Genomic DNA, 23,683 nt, shown 5'->3' with positions numbered 1-23,683 from the left:
ACTCCATCCGAGAACTGAAGCCACTGACACACCAAGGCCCTCACAGGAACATGGAATAAGCACCTTGCAGCCTTTGATTCCTTCAAGCAAACAACACCCCCCACCCCCGGATAACTAATGGCCATGAGCTACTTACCCTGCACGTTGGATATTACGTTCGTCTGAGTGCCTGATAATGGCATCCAGGGTGTGGTCTGGAAGAGCAGTGGGTTGCTTGGAAGACTGTCCCGCAGCTGTTCAAGCTGCCTCCTTTGGTGTGACAAACTTAGGCGCTCCTGATACAGTCCAAAAGGAGGAAGAAAGAGAGTGTTCGTGCAACACCTTCCTCTGTTTCATGTAGAGCTTACTTGTTTGTATACAGATCCAGCTTTTAAACAGGTGGTAGCTGTGATCATGGGCATGTTCTGTCATGTACATCAAGGGCTGGATCCATACAGGGGCAGCTGCAAGCTGGGCAGGAGTGGACAATAACAGTGTCCATACATGTCCCCCCCATCCCTGCTGACTTCACTGGCACTCTTTGCCTCCATCCCACTGGGGCAGAAATGCTGATGCCAGCCCCCTCCTTCACCCTTCCTTCCACTTTCTCACCCAAGGCACACTGTAGCTACAGAACAGCTTGACTGGGAAAAAAGGGGGGGGGAGAAGCCTGGTTATGGGCTAAAGGGGTGATAGAGCTTAGCAGCACCATTCTGAAGACTGACCTTAGTTCTGCTCCCTCCCTTTATTGGCTGCTGGTGGAGTCAGGGCCGGCCCCAGCTTATTTTATACCCTAGGCAAGGATCCCTTCTGGCGCCCCCCCCCCCCCCCGCGCCTACCAATTTTCAAAAATAAATGCATTTTAGGAAGAATGAAAAACACAAATAATCAAGAAACTCCCAGAGTACGGGTCCGGGTGCAGTTTAGCGCCCTTAAGGGCTAGCCCGCTCTAGGCGATCGCCTAGTTCGCCTAGTGAGTGAGCCAGCCCTGGGTGGAGTGTTCACATAGACGCTCCACCCAAAGCCAACCCACAGTTTCCTCACTGAGCCAGATAAAAGTAAACTTTGAAAAAAAATTCCAGCTCATTGGGGGGAAGCACTGGAGACCAGTGTTCCCTCTAAGCTGAATTAGTGTGAGCTAGCTCACAGTTTTTTAGCCTCCGACTCACACATTTTTGCCTTAGCTCAGGAAGGATGGCTCCAGAGCAAACTAATTTATGGAGTACCCAAATTGCTCACTCACATCTTTAATGCCAGTAGCTCACAGAGTAGAATTTTTGCTCACAAGACTCCACAGCTTAGAGGGAATATTGCTGGAGACATATGAGTCATGCCAGGATTGATGTCCCTTTGGTTCTCTACATAGGACAAACAATACAAACCCTACACCAGAGGATAAATGGACACAAATCTGACATCAGGAATCACAGGACTGAGAAACCTGTAGGAGAACACTTCAACCTTCTAGGACATTCAATTGGTGACCTCCAAGTAGCTGTTTTATTACAAAGGAACTTCAGGAACAGAATGAAAAGGGAAACTGCTGGATTACAAGTTATTACAACACTTGGAATAAAAACCTCCCCAGGACTCAACAGGGATATTGGTTTTTATATGCTAACTCATTCAGCCCTCACATATGTATTCTCAACAAGAAGGACTATAAATCCTCTGTATTTTAGTGTATTTCTTTTTCAGAATAGCATATTAGAATACTGAATGTAATGCAAGGAATAGTGGGATGTTTTCCTGACATGACATCCACCTCAAAAAGTGCAGTTAAGTGATCTTCACACCTGGTAGGAGAGAATGCAGATTCTCAGTTTGCTTCCCACAATTAGAAAAGACACCTTTAGACATTTATCTGCTATTTTGACATATTTATTGCTTTAAAGCTGTTGATCTTATAACCCTAGCTTGTTATTTAGTTCTTTGCATACCTTAAACATCATCATGTTACATGTTAATTTGCTGTTAAGTCCCTGTCTATAATTTTGAACCCTCACCTACTGTTGTGTCCTGACCCAGCCATGTGCCATGTTACATGTTAATTTGCTGTTAAGTCCCTGTCTATAATTTTGAACCCTCACCTACTGTTGTGTCCTGACCCAGCCATGTGCGCAATCCAGTTTCGCCCGGTTCCGCATGCGGTCAGGTGAAGTACCTGAACTTCGCTCCTGAACACAATAGATGTTCGGATCCTAGTTCCCTGCCAATCGGGAACCTAGGGTCCCTAGGATTAATCTAATCACTGTAGATAGAGCATTCACGGGTGTTGGGTGTGTGTGGGTGTGTTTTCCTTGGGGCATATAAGCCGGCCTGTGAGCCGGCTATTTTGTCTTGTTCTTCCCGAATAAAAGGTCTTAAGAGCTGAAATCACGAGTATGTCTAAGGACTTATCACCTACCATTCCAATATATTTGAAAAAGTGTGTTTTGCACATGAAAGCTCATACCTTGAAAAACCTTGCCAGAAGCGGAGCTGACCCAGCTGAGCTCTGAGAAAGAGCAGGAAACAGAGCTGCTAGAAGGGTGAGTGTTTTTTATTTACTTTCAGCTGAGGTGATTTAGCTGAGAGGGTACTGTGTGGGGGGACTGTGTTTGGGAGTGTGTGGGTGAGTTATGAGTTGTTGCAGAGTCCTGGCTGCTTGAGATAGGGTGTGAAAGAGTCATTTTTTGACTGTAATTGAGTGCCTGGGTGAATTTGAATAGCTGCTGGCCACACCCTCTGCTGGGGAAGCTTCTATTTAAGGCAGCACCTTGCCAGAGGCACGAGCCGAAGGGTGAGAGCCAAAGGGCTCTTGGCCTAGGGACTCTTAGACTAGGGGCTCTGTAAGAAGCCCAGGAAGAGCCAGAAAGCCAGGGCCCTAGTCTCCTTGGGTTCCCAGTAAGGTAAGTAGACTTCTACAAGGAGAACCACTGAAATACAAAGGGTTTTAAAAGGGGGATTATATATAATTATTATTTTAAAAGCAATTATGAAGCCAGAATGAGACAGTCAGTTAGGTGCATGGAGAAGACTCTCAGGGACTTGTTAGATATGTCCCACTCTGAATATGGCAGCCCCGCCGCTGTCAGGGAGCATGAGGGTCGAGAGGAAACAGGGCACTGTGCTGCGGATAAGGGGAATGTGCCCTCAGAAGGGACCTCTTCTTCAGCTGGCGAACGGGTATCCTTTCACACCAAGGAACCATCCCTGGGCAGGGAGGGAGGGGGCTCTTGGTGATTCGATCCTTAGGCAGGTGATTCGATCCTTAGGCAGGGCGAACCCGTGTACTGACCGTATAGTGATTTGCCTACCTGGTGCGAAGGTAGCGGACATTACGCGTGTTGTAGATAGGCTGGTAGATAGTGCTGAGGAGGAGCCAGTGGTCATGGTACATGTTGGCACCAACGATGTGGGGAAATGCAGTTGTGAGGTACTGGGAGAAAAATTTAGACTGCTAGGCAGGAAACTCAAGGCCAGGACCTCCAAGGTAGTCTTCTCAGAAGTGCTGCCTGTTCCACGTGCAGGGCCGGAGAGACAGGCACAGATCAGGAGTCCCAATGCATGGGTGAGTCGATGGTGTAGGGGGGAAGGGTTCAAGTTTGTTAGGCACTGGGATGCTTTTTGGAACAAGAGGGAGCTGTACAAAAGAGACGGTCTCCACTTATCCCGAGAAGGAACCAGGCTGCTAGCGCTTAAAATCAAAAAGGTGGCAGAGCAGTTTTTAAACTGAATATTGGGGGAAAGCTGACAGGAGATGAAAAGTCTCTGGTTCGGGATGGCTCATCTCAAAGAGATGAAGGGGTAGCTGTTACTTTTCTACAAGGAAAAGGATTAGAATTGTCTACTGAGACTGTGGCTAATGATATGGACTGCCTGACAAGATCTTGAGGCAGCAAGAGGAAGGTTGTGGGCTTAACATGCATGGGAAACTATAGGTGTTTATACACTAATGCTAGAAGTGTCCGAGGTAAAATCGGGGAATTGGAATGCTTGGTGTTTGGGGGGGGAATAGACATTGTGGGTATTTCAGAAACTTGGTGGGATGAGGAATATCAGTGAGATACGGTGATTCTTTAATATTAACAAATAACTAGTGTAATTGGGTTTATTTCTTATGTGAAATAGTCTTGAATAAGAAGAGTAATTACCAAATACTAACATTTACTAACAGACTAACTGAATTTAGCACTTCATATCTTATTTAACCCTATCTTCTTAATTTTTTGATATTTACTATATTTAATGTTTCTGTAATCCTCCATTTAACATAAACTATAAATTACAGTATTTGAAATACAAGTCCCTCGTGACTGAATGTGATGACACAGCTTTATTTGACATTGAGTTTTATATTATAAATCTAGTGATTTCTATTCTGTATACTATAAATCTAGTCTAAAGTTTAAGCTTAGTTGCAATTGCTTTAATGTGGTGACTGTAATCAAATGAAAAGTTTGCGGTACTAAGTTAATGAAAGGCCTCTATAGAAGTTATAAGCAAAGAATCTCTCCTCTCAGGTTCACGAGACAGAGATACAAATTTTTCAAGACCTTCCTTCAACTGTTTTGAAAAGGAGGAAAGACTTTTTCTAAGAAAGATTTTACTAAAGAAAGAGATAAAGTATCATTGGAAGATACCATTTGCACTGGAAGTGCAACTACCAAAAGGCGGAAGAAATATATCTAAAATTGAACAAGCAAAGCAACTTGCAGAAGAGTTATCAGAAGGGCCAGGCGAGGAAGAAGGGAAATTAGACCAAACAGCAGCATTTCCTTAGAAAATGGATATCCTGAATGTGATATCATTAAACATCAAAGACTTAAACTCTCCTACCAAAAGGTCCAAAATTTTCAATCTATTAAAAAGCAAAAGGCAGATATTGTTTGTTTATAAGAGACCCACATAAACACAACAGGAACGTATGCTTAAGAATAAAACGTTGGGAATGAGGTTTATGCTGCCTCGGTGAATGAGAAGAGGAAAGGGATAGCAATTTATATAACAAACCATAGAATCAACATTATAGAAGATTTGAAAGATGTGGATGGGAGATATTTAATGTTGAAAATTCAATTCCCTGATGGCAAGATTAACACATTGGCATCTTTATATGCTCCAAATAATGCTAAAGAAAAAATCTATGATAATTTATTTCAGAAGCTATTGGATTTTCAAGTAGGGGAAATAATAATTTTTGGAGACATGAATAGAGTTCTGGAACCCAAAAAGGAGAAATCTAAACAGACGGGGGGGGGCAGACTTCCCCAGAATGTTGTTCGGTACATGGAATTATTGCAATCGATTGATGCTTGGAGAACAATTAATCCCAAATCTAGAAATTATACTTTTTATTCAGATAGACACCAAACATATTCCAGAATTGACATGTGTTGGATGTCTCATACATTAATTACAAATTTAAAAAATGCTGAGATTCAACCAAAGATCTTTGCAGACCACGATCCATTATGGATATCTTGGCAAGGAAAACGAATGGGAAAAAGAAGATGGAGATTAAATGATGACATCCTACTTCAAACAGATATAATTGAGGAGTGTAAAAAAGACTTGGCAGAGTTTTTAAAAATAAATACTACAGAAGAGACATCAATAATATCGATTTGGAGGCAAGCAAAACTTTAATGAGAGGATCAACAGCTGGAGTTAAAAAACTAAATGAAATCACCCATCAAGACATACATGAACAATTTCCTTTTGTTCTCAACTTTACAAGAAAGAAAATTTAAACAAAATTGGAATAGATGAGTATATAATGGATACATCTATACCAAAATTCACAAAAGAAGGACATTTTGAATCAAAACATCACAGTACAAGCGCTCTCACAAGCAATAAAGAGCTTGAAAAAAGATAACGCTCCAGGCCCTGATAGTTTATTGGCAATGTATTATAGATGTCTGGAGGATGAATTTATTTTGCTGCTGCAGAAAGTTAAAAGAAAACTATACCACAAACATGGCAGGAGGCACACATAACTTTGATCCACAAGGAATGGAATGATCCAATGCTACCACAATCGTATGCACGGATATCATTGTTAAATATGGATTACAAGCTTTTTGCCTCAATAATGGCAGAGAGACTGAAGAAATATATAACAAAAATAATTCACCAAGACCAAACAGATTTTGTCCCATAGAGATATATGAAAGACAATCTTCATTTTATAATTGATTTGTGAAATTAAATAATAATAAAGAATAATAAATAAAAATAAAGAAAAATGGCTTTTATGTTTCTGGATGCTGAAAAAGCTTTTGATAATCTGTCTTGGACTTTTATGCAAAAAGTACTACAGTATATAAATTGCAGACCTAGATTCCTGAGCTGGATTCGAAGTATTTTTACAAAACAAAATGCAAAAAATAAATAAATTAATGGCATGTTAACTGATGGATTTTGGATAGAAAAGGGGACAAGACAAGGATGCCCTTTATCACCATTATTATTCACAATGGAAACTTTTGCTTCTAGAATCAGACAAGATTAAAATAGCAAGGGACTGAAAGTTGACAGAGAAGGATTTAAATTAAAGGGGCTACTCATTAAATTTGCAGATGATGAAGTACTGACAATTTTAAATTTACAAGATACTATACAATCTGTTGTGGAACATATAGAATAATTGGCTCTCTTTCTGGATTTAACAGGGAAAAAACTAAAATAATTGTGAAGTTTTTTATCAAAACAAGAACATGATAATATTAAATCAATTACTGGCTGTGATCTTATTTCAAACTCAGTGAAATATTTGGGCATAAATGTATAGGCATAAATGTATGTGAGTGTCTTCTCCCCAGGGTGGGAAGAGAGCCCGCCAAAAAGACTCCTGAGGCAAGCTCTGGAATGTTCTCTGGTCGAGGTCGTGCGCAGGCGCCCTACCCATGTGTGGGACTGCACAGAGACCACAACGAAGATTATGCTGTTATGACAAAACTGACACACTTCATTCATCAGAGACTGAAAGATGAATTTGAAAATAACTGGTGAGTTTTCTATGATTACTATAACCAATCTTTGTAGTCATGCAGTTGAATAGTTTATATTATATGATAGTTTCAGTATGAAATAGTTAAGATGTTTTCTTTCATATGATTCTTATCACAACAAACTGTTATTCGTAGTTTATCATATAACTGATAGGATTGATAAGATAGGATAAAATGTTAATATATTATGAGAAAATGGCAGAATGTTGAGTAGGTTGTTATAGTGGTTTTTGAAGTTATAATGCTGTATAGGTTTCCCAAAAAATTCAAGTATTTGAATCAAAGATTGTCCTTTATATTTGTAAAAATGCCCTTTATAGTATGTTTTGGTAATTTTACCTTTTGTTCTTTCCCCTTACCCCTTTTTTATTTTGTATTCCCTCAAAAAGTTCAAAATAAAAATAATATTTTTTTTTTAAAAAAAGCTTCAGGAAAATTACCTGGTGCAGATATTCTTCCTGCTGCCTTAGTCGTTCCATCTGCTGCTGCAGAGCATGCAGCCTTGCCTGATGCTCTGACTCCACCTTCCTTGCCTCCAGGAGGGCACGCTCTCCCTCCTCATACCTCTGTGAAGACAGCTGTGGAGCACAAGGACAGAGAATCTGAAGATGATCTGCAGTAGAGCACCAGCAGCACGTTGCCCTAGAACCAATTTTCCTTCTCATGTTTCAGCCGCGGAACATGTGGTATAGTGCACAAGAAGCACATCCTTTGAGCATGTGCAGTGCGTTTCCTTGGCTGATGAGTAAATCACAACCAGCTTTCATTCATCTAGAGTTGGGGAAAGGAATTATAAATTGGAGGGTGCAGCTTTGAGGAAAACATGAGTCCTGAAATCCACTAAAAACTAAGCATACGCAGAACAAATGAGGGATGTTGCAAGAGGTGGAACACAGAAAATGGTTGAGATTGAAGTCCTCTTCCAGGATCTTTCCCCCCGTTACCAGTCTCCGTTGTTAATTCAGCAAATTATTACATGTGCCTCATATTTTTCACATCCTTCTTGCTCTGCTTTATTATGCTTCTTGCTTCTCCCTTCTTGAGTGATACACATTGCTCACTCTTCATGCGTGTTTAGGTGACTGGACTATTTGCATCTTAATCTGGGCTTTCTATTATTTGGTGCTATTGTTGTATGCCTGAAACTATTGTAATTGCTTAAGCATTAATTACTCCCGTCAAAAAAAACTCATTTCACCATACTCAAGGTCTCAGTACTTCTTCCAGACTTGTGTAAGGAGCCTCATCACTTTGTACAAGATCTCTTCAATTGTCACCTGTGTTGGTCTTTGCCCAAACCAGACACATTCTTTTAAGGTAGGTATAGAAATGAAACCAGCAGCTATTTGGAGTGAGATACAATGGGCTCCATCCACAGGGGTACATCTAAGGCACATGTGTTTTAATTGCAAATACAATCAATTACCCTCCCCTTTTTTCTGAGACCTCCCTCTTTGCCCCACAAAATGTTTTCATGCTTTTGTCTTTTGCTCCTACATCCCTTACTACCTGCTGAGTCATCCTTTGAACAACCTCATCCCTTGTCCTCACAGTGCTGTTTACCCCCTTAGTTTCCTCAGCTCCATACTCATTTCATTTACTACCTTTTAAAAGAACACGCTAAGAAAGTTTTCTTCATTGAATCCTTGTTTGCTCTCTCCCCCCCCCCCTCCACGGATTCCCACAACACATATTAACACAATATTCAAATGAATGTAATGAACTGGGCAAAGTGTATTCCATGCCTTTATCTCAATAAAAAAAGCATCTTAGTTGACAATGGAGTGATGTGATCTTAATGCTACCTTCAAATGATCAGGTAAGGTAATTCATGGGAGCAGATATTATTATTTCCTCATAACTGCCCCCCCCCCACTTTTCTCCTTTTAAAAATGATGTGTGAAGCAGGTCTCAGAATACTCCAGGATTTAGGGCGACAGTCACCCCATCTTCTGAACTCAAACTATGCTTTGGCTCCTGTTATGAGACAGACTGATTTATGTTTTTATATCTGATACACAAGCAACACACATGGACTATGCACATTCATTTGTATACCATAAGCCAAAGGAAGCTGTTTGCAACACCTATTGTGAGAGAGACAGATTTCACATAGGAAAAGACTTGCCTGCCTTCTATGTTAATGGAGCATGCACACATTCAGCTAGCAAAGCATTGTGGGAAGAAAAAGCACATGGTTTGCCATTGTGATCAGAAAACAAACATCTTGGAAGAGAAATCCCCCATTACTGGAGATACGAGATGTCACGAAAGGCATGGACTGAATCTGCATTTGTATAAGCAGTTTCCTGTTTACAGCATCTTGTAAGCCTGGTGAAGCCAAGAGTCATCAACACAACAAAGAGATGTCCTGAAGCTGAGAAGTCACACCTAGCCAAATGGCATTCCATGAGATAGATTATAGAATTTCAAATATCGCCCCTCCCATAGGAGTACCTGCCCCTTTCCTGCATTCACCAATAAGGGTAGTTTATGGGATGGACTTGTTAGAAGGTGGTGCCACAGCCTGGCAAGGCACCACCCACCTGGAGATTCAGTATATAACGCAGAAACCATGCTTTAAGCGCTGGGCTGCTGGCTGGCCACATTCTACTCCCCCCCCCAATCTTTCCTTGAGTTAAAGCTCTTTGTCTGAATCTCTCTAGGGTGCGCAGCTAGAGACATTCACACACTAGCTAGCTCGTTTAGGCAGTGTGAAGGAGCACTTACCCCAGGGATCTTTCCCTTCCCTTCCAATTACCATTGCAACAGACAAGACTTCTAGAACAGGCGAGTATAAATCGAACCAGCTACCTCTCCTCCTCCAAATAACTAAGGAACTATTTTGTATTCTTTCTATGACTCTAAAGGAAACTTGTATGCTTGTGAATTGAGAGACGGATGTTTTTGTATGCTTGATATTGAAATACTTCAGTAAAAGATTATTTGTTTTTGAAAAACACCCGTGTGGTCTATATTACTGGACTCCTAAGTTCAAACAAAACCTCCGTAAATGCTGGCCAGAACTCACGTTAAAATTATAGTTAGCCATTTGTCGTAAATAAGGCATTTGGCCTAACACTCCTATATGAAAGATGCCTTTATTTCCTTCCCCTGCCACCCTTCCTAACACTAACAGAAATACTGCAAGCAGAGCAGAGTGTGCCTTACCTTACTCATACTGTCAATTTCATCTGCCCTCTGTTTGATGTTCAAAGCTGCTGCATTTACTCTTTCCTTTTCCAATCTCAACTGCTGCTTCTCTTGCTTGAGAATCTCCCACTCTCTAGCCAGCTGCTCCTCCTTGGATCTCAGCTCACTGGCTTTAATTTCCAGATCTGCTTGCTTCTAGAAGAAGGAACAGCTGTCACACAGATTTGCTATCTTGATTTGTTTTGAAAAGCATGGAAATCAGGTACATTGAACTTTGTAGCCATGTTTTCATCAGTGCTCTGACAATGGCTCTCCGGGAAAAGATCCTCTAGAAGCCCTTGTTGCCTTATCCAAATATCCCCCTTTATTTTTTTTACTTCATTTTTCATGGCTGAGAATTGGCCCTGCAAGCAAGATCCAGAGTTATGCTCTGCTGGGTTCAGCTTAAGCCCCATTTACCTTTGCAAGGCTCATGATGGCCCCTTCCCTCTGGGAATCGATCTGAAGAGCTCGGTCAACCTCCCGCTCAGTGCGCTCCTTGCTTAGCCTCTGTTGGGTGTGGAGCTCTGACCATTCCACAGCAAGTTTGCGACGCTCCTCTGCACATTTCTGCATAACTGACTTCTGCTCCTCTAGCAAAGCATCCTGCAAGCAAGACAGATGGGAAGAGGGAGAGAGTGGAAAGTGTGGTGCTTAATGGTACTGAAGTGCAAGCAAAACAGACACAGGTCCTTAGACAAACAATTTACTAAAGATGCTGTTTCAGCAACCACATCCTGCAAAACTCAGTGTACCTTTTAGTCAGCTGCACTGGGGAAAAGCAACAACAGCACAACTGATATTTCTCTTATAAAGCCCTTTTTCCTGCCATAAAAGGATCTCTGTTTAGGTGTAACCACCTGGGTTTTAAGGTAAAAAGAGTTCCTCAAAAGCTCTTCATTTCCCCCTCAGGCCTTTCTCAAAATCTTGTTGGCTGAAGGCCATCACATGGCCCATACAAATCAACACCAAATCATTGCTTCTTAGTTTATGCATGTAGCCACGCTTGGCACTCCACACTATATATGTGTAACCCCATAACCCTCTGCAGAGGATTCTTCAGATTCTGCCAACTACACAGATATTGCCTTGTTCCAATATTTTGGCGCTTGAGGGAGAAAATCTAAATGATGCACCTCCTGATGATAAAAATACAACAGTAAACTCAATCACGGATAGTTCACTGCCCTTTAACGGAGCCCACATAATCTGCCACCAGAAGGAGATTCTTGTTCTCTCTGTCCCACGTCACAGAACTCTGGCTACAGCTGCACTTCCTGCCTACTACCTTCCAGACGTGGCAACTAGTCTGCCAGTGGTGGTTGCTATGGGAATAGTGGAAACCTTCCTTGTCTACTTTTCTACATGTGTGAGCAATGGGAGAGGCAATCTGTTAGGGCTCCAGACCAAATCGTCAAGAAGCATGGGCACTCAGCGAGCAGCATGGGACGGTGGCAGAAGGGAGGAAAGTCTGCCACAGCAAGAGTAGCAGATGATATGCAAGAAGCACAAAGGTCAAAGCTACTGGGAGATCTATTTTTTTGCACAGGCTGTTGCATGCTTACAACTGAGTGAAGTGAATCCTCATTTTTATAATGTTTTGACAACATTGCAATGGTCAAACAACATGGGCATTTATTTCTAACCTTTGCCCTCTCCAGCTCTTCCCTCTCCATGGCCAGCTGTTGAGTCATGGCTCTTCTCTGTTCTTCTAGTGAGTGCTGTAAAGCTGCCACTTTAGATTGCTCTGCTGTCACTCTCCAGCGTTCCTAGGGCAAAGAGAAGTATGTCGGGGGAAGGTTTCTCTTACTGCTAAGAATTTTAATTGGATTAAAGAAGGAGGAAGAAGGAACACCATAATGAACTGGTATTATTCAAATGAAAGCCACTTCAATTATAAGTGGGTCATCAACATGTTGTAAAAAGGTAAAGGTAAAGGTTCCCTTGCTTGAAAGCCAGTTGAATCCGACTCTAGGGTTGCGGTGCTCATCTCAGTTTCAAAGCCGAAGAGCCAGCGCTGTCCGAAGACGTTTCCGTGGTCATGTGGCTGGCATGACTAAACACCAAGGCGCACACAGACTATACAGGTAGAACTCATTAGGAAAGAAGTGTATGCAAACAAAGGAAACAAAGAACAATGAACACCCCCCCATTTCCTTTTCCCCTGTTTTATTAATTCAGAAATCTGAGGAGTGGCAGACTAGGATCTGCTAGATCCCACTCTGCCACAAAAGTTTGCTGCGTGACTGTGGGCTAATAATTTTCTCTCAACCTCAACTATTTCACAGGATTGGTATTGGGAAGGTAGCATGGAGGAGGGGAGAATGCTGCTGTAAGCTGTTTTAGATCGTCACTGGGGAGAAGAGAGGGTATCAATAAATGAATGAATATCTCTTTTGCTAAATAATTAGAATGATAAAAAGATCCTCTTCACTCTGTCAATGCAGTGCTCGCTCCAGCTTTTAAATGCAATTCTGAAGCATTTGACCCCCCTATGTTTGAATACAAAGTGATTTGTCTTAAGTGATCCCACAAGTGCCCTTGTTAAACCTTCAGCGTGTCAAATCTTATGGGCTTTTTCTGCAGCTCTTGCTAGGCACTTGCGTTTCTCAGGACTGAACAGCAATACTCAGATCGCCTGCAGTATTACTCCCACTCCAGTATTTAGATGTGCCTCCCTGTGCGGATTCTCACCTGAATATGTAAACCCCCTGGGTCAAGGGAAGCTCCCCTTCACTTCACTCAAGGGCCTTACCTCATTAAGGCTGTAAAGCAGTATTTGGCTAATAAGCTTTTGTTGCTGGGTGACACTATTAAATAAATATGATACAAAGATGGAAAGGGCTAAGTGCTTCATTGGTTTTGCATCTTTAAACAACTGAAGCAGTCCTACTGCCAAAATTTGCCTTAAATGCTAATACAAATGGGGAGAGGACAATAGACCTCAGTTTAAGCCTTGAATTCCAGCTCTCGCATTCCCACTTAAGCACAGATACCTGGCCTGAGCACTTCTGATCTATCATCAGCTCACCTGCTCAAGGAGGCGGGTCTGCTCATTCAGCCTGGCCTCCATTTTAGAGATGACCTTTTGCAGCCGGCCTCGCTCTTCTTCCATGTCTCTCTGTTGATGGGCCAGATGATCTTGCAGCACTTTGCCATGGGGGTGGGGGTGGGGAAGCAATGATCAATCATTTCAGTTCTTCAGTAATACACGGGCTAATTCCTATCTCTGAATCAAGGCCCTAACTAGGTTATCTCCAATTATTTCAGGAACTTTGGTCAGTATACTCAGGACTGATACAGCTGTCTCCTGCGCACTTAGTTTATCTTTGTAAGACACAACCAAAAGGGCAGAAATCTAGGAATCTCCGTGCACTGTTCCTGTGCTGGACATTTTCAGCTATATGGTTCATTTTTGAGGATTTGGTGAATAGCACATATGGTCCCTGAAATTAGACACCTGAATATGCCCTCAGTTTCAGCTATAAAAAAGTAGACAAGTAGGGTTACTTTTTGTGGTACAACAGCATCTTGGCCGTATTGCATCAGATCCAATGTTCCCTCTATGATCCACAGTGTTGTGAGCAAAAATTCTAACTCGTGAGCAAAAAAAGCTAGTAGCGTTAAAGTTGTGAGCAAGTCTACATTTAACTATTGCATACATTAGTTTTTAGGTTATTTCCATAACCTTGTAAAAGTCTCAGAATTAATTCTTTTAAACTATATCTAAACTATATTTTAAGAATAATTTAAACATTGTTAGAGAAAACAGAATAAAGTCAAATTTCATTACACAAAATGTTGTCCTCTGTATCAGGCCTCCAGAGAACAAGTCTACTTGCCCCTTTCCACTATACTGGTAGACATGGCACTTGGAGAACAGGTCTACCCACCCCTTTCCACTATATTGGGAGACCTGGCCTTGGACCATCACCCTGTGCTGAGCCTTAGCAAACATACCAGCACTGAGGGCGTTAAACTCTTGGAGTCTACTTTGGTGTTTTTAGTGAAATACGACAAATTACAGGTCAAGTATAACAGAGATGGAACAATCACTGTCAGAACCCTACCTAACCATTGATAGAAGTTTGATCTCTCTGCTTTTATAATTCTATATCTATCATAATACCAATATTACTGCAGGAGTGATGTAGGCACGTGTCACCATACAAATATTCTTGTCATAAGTTAGTGATAGGGTTTCCCCTGTACCCTTACCCTTTAGAATGTAGGATACAGCTTATAAAACCAATTAAAAATATTATAAAAAGACACAACCATAATTGCAGATTTTGTTGGCATGCATACCTTTGGTATGAAAAAAATAAGGCTGATAATTTTTTCAGACATCATTTTGTGAGAAATGCCTTATTTGTAACGTGGATGAGATATAAAAGATTTTTCTTTGAAGGTAGACCATTGTGGATAGTACCAGCAGAAGTGTTATCGTGATACACGAGGCAAAGCGGCAAAGAATGGTTGCCGTACAGAGACTTAATAAAAAAAGTTGGTACAGAATGGCAAATGAAAGAGCAGGATGAGATACAGTATAAATATGTATGGTTGAGCTATTTACAGATAGTTGACTTGTTCAATGCAGATAAGAAAAAATATGGCTTTAGAGAAGAGAAAAATGAAATTGAAACTGTCTGGGAGGGAGGAGGGAAAAAAGCGATTTCTACCGTATATAAAGTTTTGTTAAAATGGTATACGGAAGATGAGACGGTGAAAGAACAAATGCTTAAATGGGCAGTAAATGTTAACACTGAGATTTCTATGGACTTTTGGGAATATCTGTGGAAGAACTCGATTAAGATTTCGACCTGTACTAATGTGAAAGAGAACTGTTATAAAATGATGTACAGGTGGTATATGACACCAAAGAAAATAGCCAACATGAGTCAAAATCTTTCCAACAAGTGTTGGAAATGTAGAAAACATGAAGGTTCATTTTACCATATGTGGTGGACATGCGAAAAAGCGTTGGACTTTAGGACCAGAGTCCACAGCGAAATGCAAAAGATTCTGAAATGTTCCTTTAAGAAAGCGCCAGAAATTCTGCTCTTAGGACTTAAAATGGAAGAACTGAATATCACAAAAAGGACTCTATTTTGGTATTTGATCACAACGGCGAGACTACTCTATGTGCAATGTTGGAAACAAGAAAGAATTCCAGAGTTAGAAGAATGGATACAAAAAACTTTGTTTATGGCGGAGATGGACAAAATTACAAAAAAATTGAATAACAAAGAAGATCAGGAATTCTATGAAGAGTGGAGAGACTTTAAGGTTTACCTAGAAAAGAACTGGGATGTGAAACATAACTTACTATATTTGGAACAATATTGAAGTTAGAATAGGATGTTATCTTAAGTTGTGCTGGAGTGATGAAGGGGGAAGCATTGCGGGAAGCCTGGGGGAGGGAGAGAGTAAATTGGGGATATTGGTATGGGGTTAAAACTGAAATATTAACTTGAACTGATGATATGTCAATATTTTCATGAAAACAAAATTGTGTTAAAAAAATATTATAAAAAAAGAAAAGAGAAAAGAACCCTACCTAACCTAAGAAACAGGAAGATGCTGGAGGCGGGGCTGCGGCGCAGTGGCACAGTCGACACCAGGTCTTGCTCCCGGGTATCGCCGGTACTTCGTTCTTTTTAGAGGAGTTTTTCGAGGGATCCCGAGGTCCAGCGCAAGGAACTTGATTTGGGTCCCCCACTGGCGGCAGCAAGCGGGTGGAAGCCCTGGATCATCCCCAAAGCAAAGAACGAAGCAGCGCAGTCATGACAGTTAGAGTGAGCTAGCTCAGTTTTTTAGCCTCCAGTTCACACATTTTTGCCTTAGCTCAGGAAGGATGGCTCAAGAGCAAACTAATTTATGCAGTAGCCAAATTGCTCGCTCACAATTTTAATGCCAGTAGCTCACAGAGTAGATTTTTTGCTCACCAGAATCCACAGAGGGAGCATGGCTCAAGACCCTCAAATCCAAACACTTTTAAACAACAAAGCACAATGCGCCTGCCTAATGTCACCTTGGAGGCACTTTTTTGCCACCCTCACCACAGGAGGCCAGTCGGATGTGCCTACCGAAGGTGGTGGTGGCTAGCATAGGCTTTTTACCTCAGGCAGTGAAAAGACAAAGGTGAGCCTAGTCTAGTGACCACTTATTTCTTCAAATCTGGGCCCCAGCTATGTTGCAAGTGCTTCAGGGGACAAGAAAGATCTGGAGGAAGTAGTACGTGAACTTCAAGAAACAGAAAGGAATGTACCCCGTTGTTGTTCCTCTCTTTGGCGGACACCAATCTCAAGCCCTTGTGATGTAGTATGGTGGGTGGCCTCCACTTTACTGGAGAGGTCATTCAGGTTGCTGGAGAATTGCTCCATCTGTTCAATGATGCTATTCAAAGATCTGTAAAAAGCGAAGAGTGTACCACATTGCTGAGTTAAGATACATCCATTTGCATTCATTGCAGTTAAGGTCAGGGACACGTAGAACTTTACTGACCACAGTTTTTGCATTCAAACATAACTTGTTTCAAAGGCACGGTTTTTGTCAAGTTGACCCTTTCCCCACTGTTGTGGAGATTTGTTTGCAAGCAATTTTACATCCGTCAAGAGAGAAGCCATCTTCTGAGGAATGTTCCACTTGTTCCATTTTTTTTTGCTCTGATCTGTTACACACACACCCCCTAGTTTGTCAAGGTCCTTTCTCAGGCGTACTGATTAGCTCATCAGTTTCAGGTGGGTGAAGAGGGGAGTGGGTGAACTTGCTCTTCTTCCACAAGATCCCTCAGAGACAGCTGAGTGATTGGCTAGAGAAGGGTCAGGAGGTTTATGGCCTTCATTTCTATAAACTGTATTCTATGCTATCAGGCTACATCCCATCCCACTTCCCTTTCCCCATCCCTGTTACCTGTTTGGCGTTATGGAATTTTGCCGCTTGCCTTAGTCTGAATTTGCTAGAGTTTAAGGAGCTAAGATCTATGCTGCTATGAACTTATCCAGCAAGTGTATCAAGGGGGCTAGTTTTATTATTTTGTGTACTTGAACCTACCACTGGAACTATACTGCTTTTAAAATCTTTTTCTTTAATTCTTTTAATAAAGCTTTATTCTGCTTTGTAGTGTGTTGCTGTGAGTCCACCAGACCAAACCCAGGTTAGACGTGGCTATGTTATCACAGAAAGGCTTGCTCCGGGGTCTCAGGTTGAGGACCGAGAAACAAATCTCTCAGACCAAGGTGGATCAGCCTTGACAGTATCTGTGCCGTGGAAGCATTCAGCACGGCGGCTGAATAACTGCTTGTCAAGATATCTGATGACTATGCCCTGGGGTTGCCATAAGATGTCTCCCTTAAAAGCAGCCATATTTGGCTGTATGTGCTGTTTTTGTATCTGCACAGCTGGCAGCACTCCTCCTCCTCCTGCTATTCACTATCACTTTCCTTTTTTATTTTTTGGTTTTGTTTTTTTCATCCGGAAGGTGTGCACCTGTGTGGCTAAGAAAGCCTTGACCCATTACATTTTGTGTTTATAAGCTTGGAGCTGTGCTTTTCCAAACTAGGAATGCTCACCCTATGGAAGATTACAGTAAATTTAATGGAAGATCATGAAACTGACCATGGCAGTTCATCTCCAATACACTGGATAAGCACTCTTAACCTATTCTTATATGTGCAGGTCAGCCTAGGAACCTGAACTGAAATTGACAAAGGCTTTGGAGAGCTCATCCTCAAAGGAGACAGAACCTGTAGATCTTTCTTCCCCTTTGGGCAGAAAATGGTTTTGGCAAGGAGCAGTCATATTAAAGCACTGTAAGAATGCATATACCAACATTATTCTTGATCTGGCCGTATCTGCCTTTCCCATTAACAAATACCAGGTCAGGCAGCTGTAACGAACAGAAGGAGTCTCTTCACATTTTTAAGTCATTTCCCATGGAATGTAAATGTATTTTGGGCTTAGTAAAGAATGTGCTGAACAGCTGATAGGGAACTGAGGTGGCAGTGACAGAGCAGGGAGCACCACAGGAAAGCTGTCTGAGCACACATATGTCCCATCAACTTTTTTGCACCATTACGAACGTATGAAGACTGTTCAAATACAAATGAATACTGTGTCAAACTTCACTTGTGCTGAATGTAACCTGCTTGCAAGTTAAACTGTCTAAGGATGCAAGTATCTTTGGTTAAGATGCATAATCCACTGATTTGTTTACAAAAAGAGCATGAGCCAGAAAACCTAAGTACACTAGAGTGTCAGTACTAACTTTGGTTCTTTTGGGTGTGAGCTAGACACTTGGCCATCCAAGCCTCCAAAAGCGAGCTTAAAATATCCATCCCTTATTGGCCCATGCTGTGCAAGTGGCATTTTTGACCAATGTGATCAGATGATCAATTTGGAATCTACAGGCCAGAGCCTCCCAGATTGTGCTAAATACTTTTATATGCAGAGGGGAAAGGCTCTAACCTCCACTTGCACCTCTTCTTCTTTCTCTTCTAGCTCCATCATAAACCATGCCATCTCAAAAAAGTGAGTAGGAGAAGCACGGATGCTATGTTTTGCAGCAACTGGTCTTTCTCACCCAGGCAAAAGCACCACAGACATATCCACAAAATTATTCTTGCTTTTCTCCCGACTGTGCTTCCCTGTTCCTAGCTCTGACTCCTATTCCTGATTTGGGATCTGGCCAACATGAGCAACAGCAGCACCAGCAGCAGTTACCTGGTGTAAGAGGTGGCACTGGTCACAGCGTCAATCTCCTGATCCTTCAGCCGTTTTAACTGTTGCAGTTGTTCTTCATGGTCCTTGTGCATCTGCTGGATGGATGTCCTGTGGGTCCAAGGGAAAAACCGATTAAACCATCCACAGCTGGGCACTCTGTAATGGCTTGTACAGAGAGCAGAGTTTAGCTTAATGTTACAATTATTCATTTAGATACCTACTGGCGAAACAGTGTGCAAGAATTTCAAGGCACGTAGAAATGTGCATATCTGATGAATATCACTTTTGAAAATAGAGAGAAATCCTATTTAGAAGTCTCATTACAGCAAAACGAATAATTTGCAAGAAATGAGCTTTTTTTATTCCAATGGGTCAGCCAGGTTTTGAAGGATTCAAATTAGAGTACTTTGCTTCTGTTGTTTGATATGTGCTCTGTAAAAGCTCCATCGAGCCAAAGCCCAATTGCTGCTCCCCTCGCTCATACCGTTGAAGCTCCCGGAGCCTGTCAATCTCCTTGACCTTCTCCTGCTCCATCTCTGTCAGTCTGCGCTGATGTTGGACTAATAGCTCTGATTTGGCTTGCTCTGCACTCTGGCAGTAGGAGAGGTATTGCTCTGCCAGTTCCTTGTTCTCTTGCCGCAAGCGCTCCTCCCGCTGGCAGTATGAGTCATCAATCACTTTTATGCGGTTCCTGTCCCAGAAAAAAAGTCCCCACGTTTGGGTGTGAAAAGAGGATGCAAGAGCCTCTCCTCTGACTGGAATTAGCAAAACATTACAGACCTCTACATAAAGGGCTACTTTAGGGGCTTTATTTCTGGTTTGGGGCTGATGATGGTTTTACTACTGTTACTCTTATAGTACCAGCCTAAGAACAGTTTCCCGGGAGTAAGCCCCACTGGATAGACTTGAGCAGGATTCCAAGTAGATCTGCTTATGATTGCTCTGTTTTTTATATGTTGAATGACATCATTTGGAAATCTTTGGAGTTTAATGCCATCTCTATGATGATGACACCCGGCCCTGTATTTTACCAAACAAGCAGTCAGAAACAGCTGCCTTGAATCATTGCCTGGATGCTGTGGTAAGTAAGAGAGGTTTCAGATTTAAAAAATTAAGACATTTCTTAAGAGCAGCCCTCCTGATAGGCTGAAACTCTAGAAGCATAAAATAGGGTGAATCCACGGAGCTTCTAGTACTTAGGGGATGGCAGAACATTTGCCAATGTGTCCAGCAGCTTAGGTGTGGGCAGCACAAAGTGCTCCTCAGGGCTTCTTTTGTAGAAAAAGCCCAGCAGGAACTCATTAGCATAATAGGCCACACCCTGACACCACAGCTTATTAGCATATTAGGCTGCAGCCCCGTGTTGCCAGAAGTGTGGTCATCCAGCCACACCCACCTTTTGCTTCTTATTCTGTTTACCTTGTTTGTTGTCAAAACCCAAGGCCTTTTTTTGTAGCAGGGACTCCTTTGCATGTTAGGCCACACATGCCTACTGTAGCCAATCCTAATGAGTTTCTGCTGTTGGGTGTGGCCTATTATGCTAATGTGTTCCTGCTGGGTGTGGCCAACTCAGGAGCCAGCCGGAACACCGTTCCTGTGCGTTCCTGCCCAAAAATAGCCCTGGTGCTCCTATAAACAAACGTCTCATGTTTTACATGGATTTTAGAGGCAGGTACCCTGCAAGGAATCTGTGTGCCTTGGTAACCAATACCTGTGAGCATTCTCAATGAGTTCTAAGTCATCTCGATAATGCTGCTGCAGACTTTCCAGCAACAGTTTCTGCTGATTCTTCTCTAGCTCCAGCCGACGTACCTGAAAGCAGAAAATCACCGGCAGATGCCAGAGAAATTACAACCCTATTACCTTCTGATTCCTCCAAAGAGCTTAGGGCAAAGTACATGGGCTCCCACCTTTTCTCGCAACCTTATGAGGTAGATTGGGCCAAAAGACAGTGACTGGGCCAAGGTCACCCAGAAAGCTTTCTGTTTAAGTGAAGATTTGACTCCAAATCTCAGCAGTGTATCCATGACAACACACTTGTCCTCTATATAGGGAGCTGTTGTATTATAGTTGGCGAAAATATGATGTTTTTGTAATAGTGTATCGTTGTTCCACAGGTGTGGGAGAACTGAATGGTTCTGCCTGACAATGAGAGTGCCAGCACTGGGCTGGTGATCCTGGTGACTGGGGGTAGAGGGAGGTATGGTGGTGGGAGAAGGTTTTGGAATGGAAGGAGGCGAAGACATGGTTATGCTTGGTCTCCTGCCAACCTTCGTCCCATCCCGAGGCACGTCAGTGAGAGGGCTAGGAATTTAAACCCTCCTTTGACACTGATGCTGTGCAATGCCACATCTTTTAATAATAAGACTGTGATGCTGCAAAATTACATTGCAGCACATGATGTGGACCTGGCATGCGTGACCGAGACCTGGATACGGAAGGGCGAAACGGTCGCCTTGAAAGAGCTAACTCCACCAAGTTTCTTGGTCCTCCATCAGTCCCGAACTGTAGGGCGGGTATGTGTGTGGCTATCCTCATCCATAAAGGTTTCTCCTTCAGGGCACTCCCCATCCCCAAGATGACCAGTATTTATTGTGTAGGTCTGGTGTGGGAGGCTGAGGAGAGTTTGGCTGTCTATCTGGTGTACGAATCACCTAGCGACCCAGCGGACAGCCTGCTGAGTGTCACGGGCTGGGCTGGGCCAGAAGGCAGGAGTCAGGTCCGGGGGTCATAGCCAGAAGAAACAGAACAGGAGCCGAGTCAAGAATCCAAGAGAATACAACAACAACAACATAGTTGTTGTTTATGTCTGTGTGTAGGTATATAAGAAAATAATAAAGGTGTACCTTCGGGTACTTAAAAAATAAAAATAAAAATCCAAGAGAATAGCTGTCCATCGTGGGAGGTCAGGAAACTGGGAATCCAAACAGGAGTGAGGTCAGGAAACAGGAACTGAGGGTGGGCGCAAGGTCAGCATGGATGTGACTTGTTGCTTCCATGGAAAGCCCAACTCCGAGCGGGAGCTATATGGGTCAAAGTTGCACTTCTCCAGCTTGGCGTAGAGGCCATGGGCTCGTAGGTGCAGGAGAACCTGGCAGACATGCTCGATGTACTGGGTGGGGCTGGGAGAGTATATTAGAATATCATCTAAATAAATGATGATGAAGCAGTCGAGCAGGTCCCTGAAGATGTCATTCATCAGCCTCTGGAAGACGGCCAGGTCATTGGTCAACCCAAACAGCATCACCAGGCATTCATATTGGCCGTAGTGGGTGCCAAATGCAGTCTTCCATTTGTCCCCTGGCCTTATACACACAAAACTGTAGGCACCCCAAAGACCAAGTAGATCCGGCGGTCCAAGAGTTCCGGGATCAATTGCAGGGGGTACCAATCCCTGACGGTAATCTTGTTGAGTGCCCGATAGTCGTTGCAGAGGCAGAGCTCCCCACTTTTCTTCTTTACAAAGAGGACTGGGGCTGACAGCGGGGAATAGAGGGCCGAATGAAGCTTCATTTCAAGTTCTTAGCAAGTAAGTCTTGCAAAGCTTCCAGCTCCGGTTCTGACATTGGTTACAGGTGCACTGGCACCAGGTCAATGGCGCAGCTGTACTGCCAGTGAGGGGGGAGCTAGTCAGCCCCCTTCTCCTCAAAGATGTCAGCAAAGTCAGCATACTTTTGAGGGACCTGTGAAGCGCCGGCTGGGGCAGCGGCTGCAAGAGTAAAGGGTGTGGTGTGGTGCGGGCAAGGATTCCAAAAGCAAAGCTCCTGTTGAGCCCTGTCCAGAATGGGGTTGTGGGTCATCAGCCAGGACAGTCCTAGGATGAGTGGAAACTGAGGCGTGCTCACCACATCTAATTGCAGTTGCTCAAGGAGTTGATGTCCTTGACTAGAACCAGAGCATTTTCTGCCCTGGAGCCAACCTGGTGGAACTCTCTGCTGAATAACATCTGTGCCCTGAGGGACCTGATGCAGTTCCACGGGGTCTGTAAGACAGAGATGTTCCACCAGGCATTTGGTTGAGGACAGCAATGGGTACATCCTTCTGGCACTCCCCCTCCACACCTCCCTCACGAGGCAATGACACTACTGAAATTCTTAGTGTCATCTTTTTAGGTAGTTACTATGTTTTACTGTTTAAGACTTTTACTATAGATTTTATGTTTTAATATGTTGTGCACCGCCCTGAGCCTTGCCAGGGGAAGGTAGCTTAAAATCTCATCAAATAAATAAATAAATAAATAAATATATGGCTCAGGTAGTCCATATCTATAAATATTTGTCACTGAAACACATTTGTGGTCACATAGTGCTTCCACAAGAAGTAAGTTAAGTGGAGCTGCTTTGTCCTCAGCATGATAAGTTACCTGGCCTTCTAGTTCCACAAGGTGAGTCTGGGCACTCAAGAGCTCTGCCTGGTAGCTTGCAACACTCTCTTGCAGTTGTACCTGGATACTGGCCCTTTTTTCCTCATTCTCACTGGTAATGGGTGAATTCAATGCAAGGGGCTCTGAATGCAGAAGCTGGAAAAGGACAGCAGAGTAGGGAAATGAGATAGAAACAAAAGCCCTTTTAGCAAGTGCTGTTAAGAATGCATCCCTACTAAATACTGTTCATGTTTTATATAAAGCAGAGAAGAACCATTTTAGAATGGAATGTACAGTCGTCGAGTGCTGCTCTTTTATTTGATTTGTACACAGAGAGAAATTCAGATATTGCAGAAGACATCCACTGGAATGTGCCTGCAAGTAGCTCATGCATTTGTCTTATTTTCTGTAACAGAACAAGCTGCTG

General features: G+C 42.7%; 1 protein-coding gene across 2 annotated transcripts in view; it reads right to left on the bottom strand.

The window, feature by feature from the left end:
* The window catches only part of FBF1 (Fas (TNFRSF6) binding factor 1), a 64,491-nt gene that overhangs the window by 5,217 nt on the left and 35,591 nt on the right, over positions 1-23,683 (bottom strand). The window contains exons 17-27 of one of the 2 annotated variants that reach the window (XM_015414462.1): positions 23,257-23,412; positions 20,605-20,705; positions 19,378-19,584; positions 18,894-19,001; positions 16,441-16,580; positions 13,201-13,319; positions 11,816-11,938; positions 10,590-10,775; positions 10,149-10,325; positions 7,418-7,555; positions 137-275 (exon numbers count right to left, since the gene is read on the bottom strand). In XM_015414462.1, the coding sequence (XP_015269948.1) occupies positions 137-275; positions 7,418-7,555; positions 10,149-10,325; positions 10,590-10,775; positions 11,816-11,938; positions 13,201-13,319; positions 16,441-16,580; positions 18,894-19,001; positions 19,378-19,584; positions 20,605-20,705; positions 23,257-23,412 (1,594 nt within the window). The remainder of the gene's footprint in view (positions 1-136; positions 276-7,417; positions 7,556-10,148; positions 10,326-10,589; positions 10,776-11,815; positions 11,939-13,200; positions 13,320-16,440; positions 16,581-18,893; positions 19,002-19,377; positions 19,585-20,604; positions 20,706-23,256; positions 23,413-23,683) is intronic. The other variant, XM_015414463.1, reaches the window with a different exon arrangement.

This window comes from Gekko japonicus, unplaced genomic scaffold, assembly GCF_001447785.1.
Source record: "Gekko japonicus isolate JY-2015 unplaced genomic scaffold, Gekko_japonicus_V1.1 scaffold277, whole genome shotgun sequence".
NCBI classification, from domain to species: Eukaryota; Metazoa; Chordata; class Lepidosauria; order Squamata; family Gekkonidae; genus Gekko; species Gekko japonicus.
This window is presented reverse-complemented; position numbering and strand designations above follow the sequence as displayed.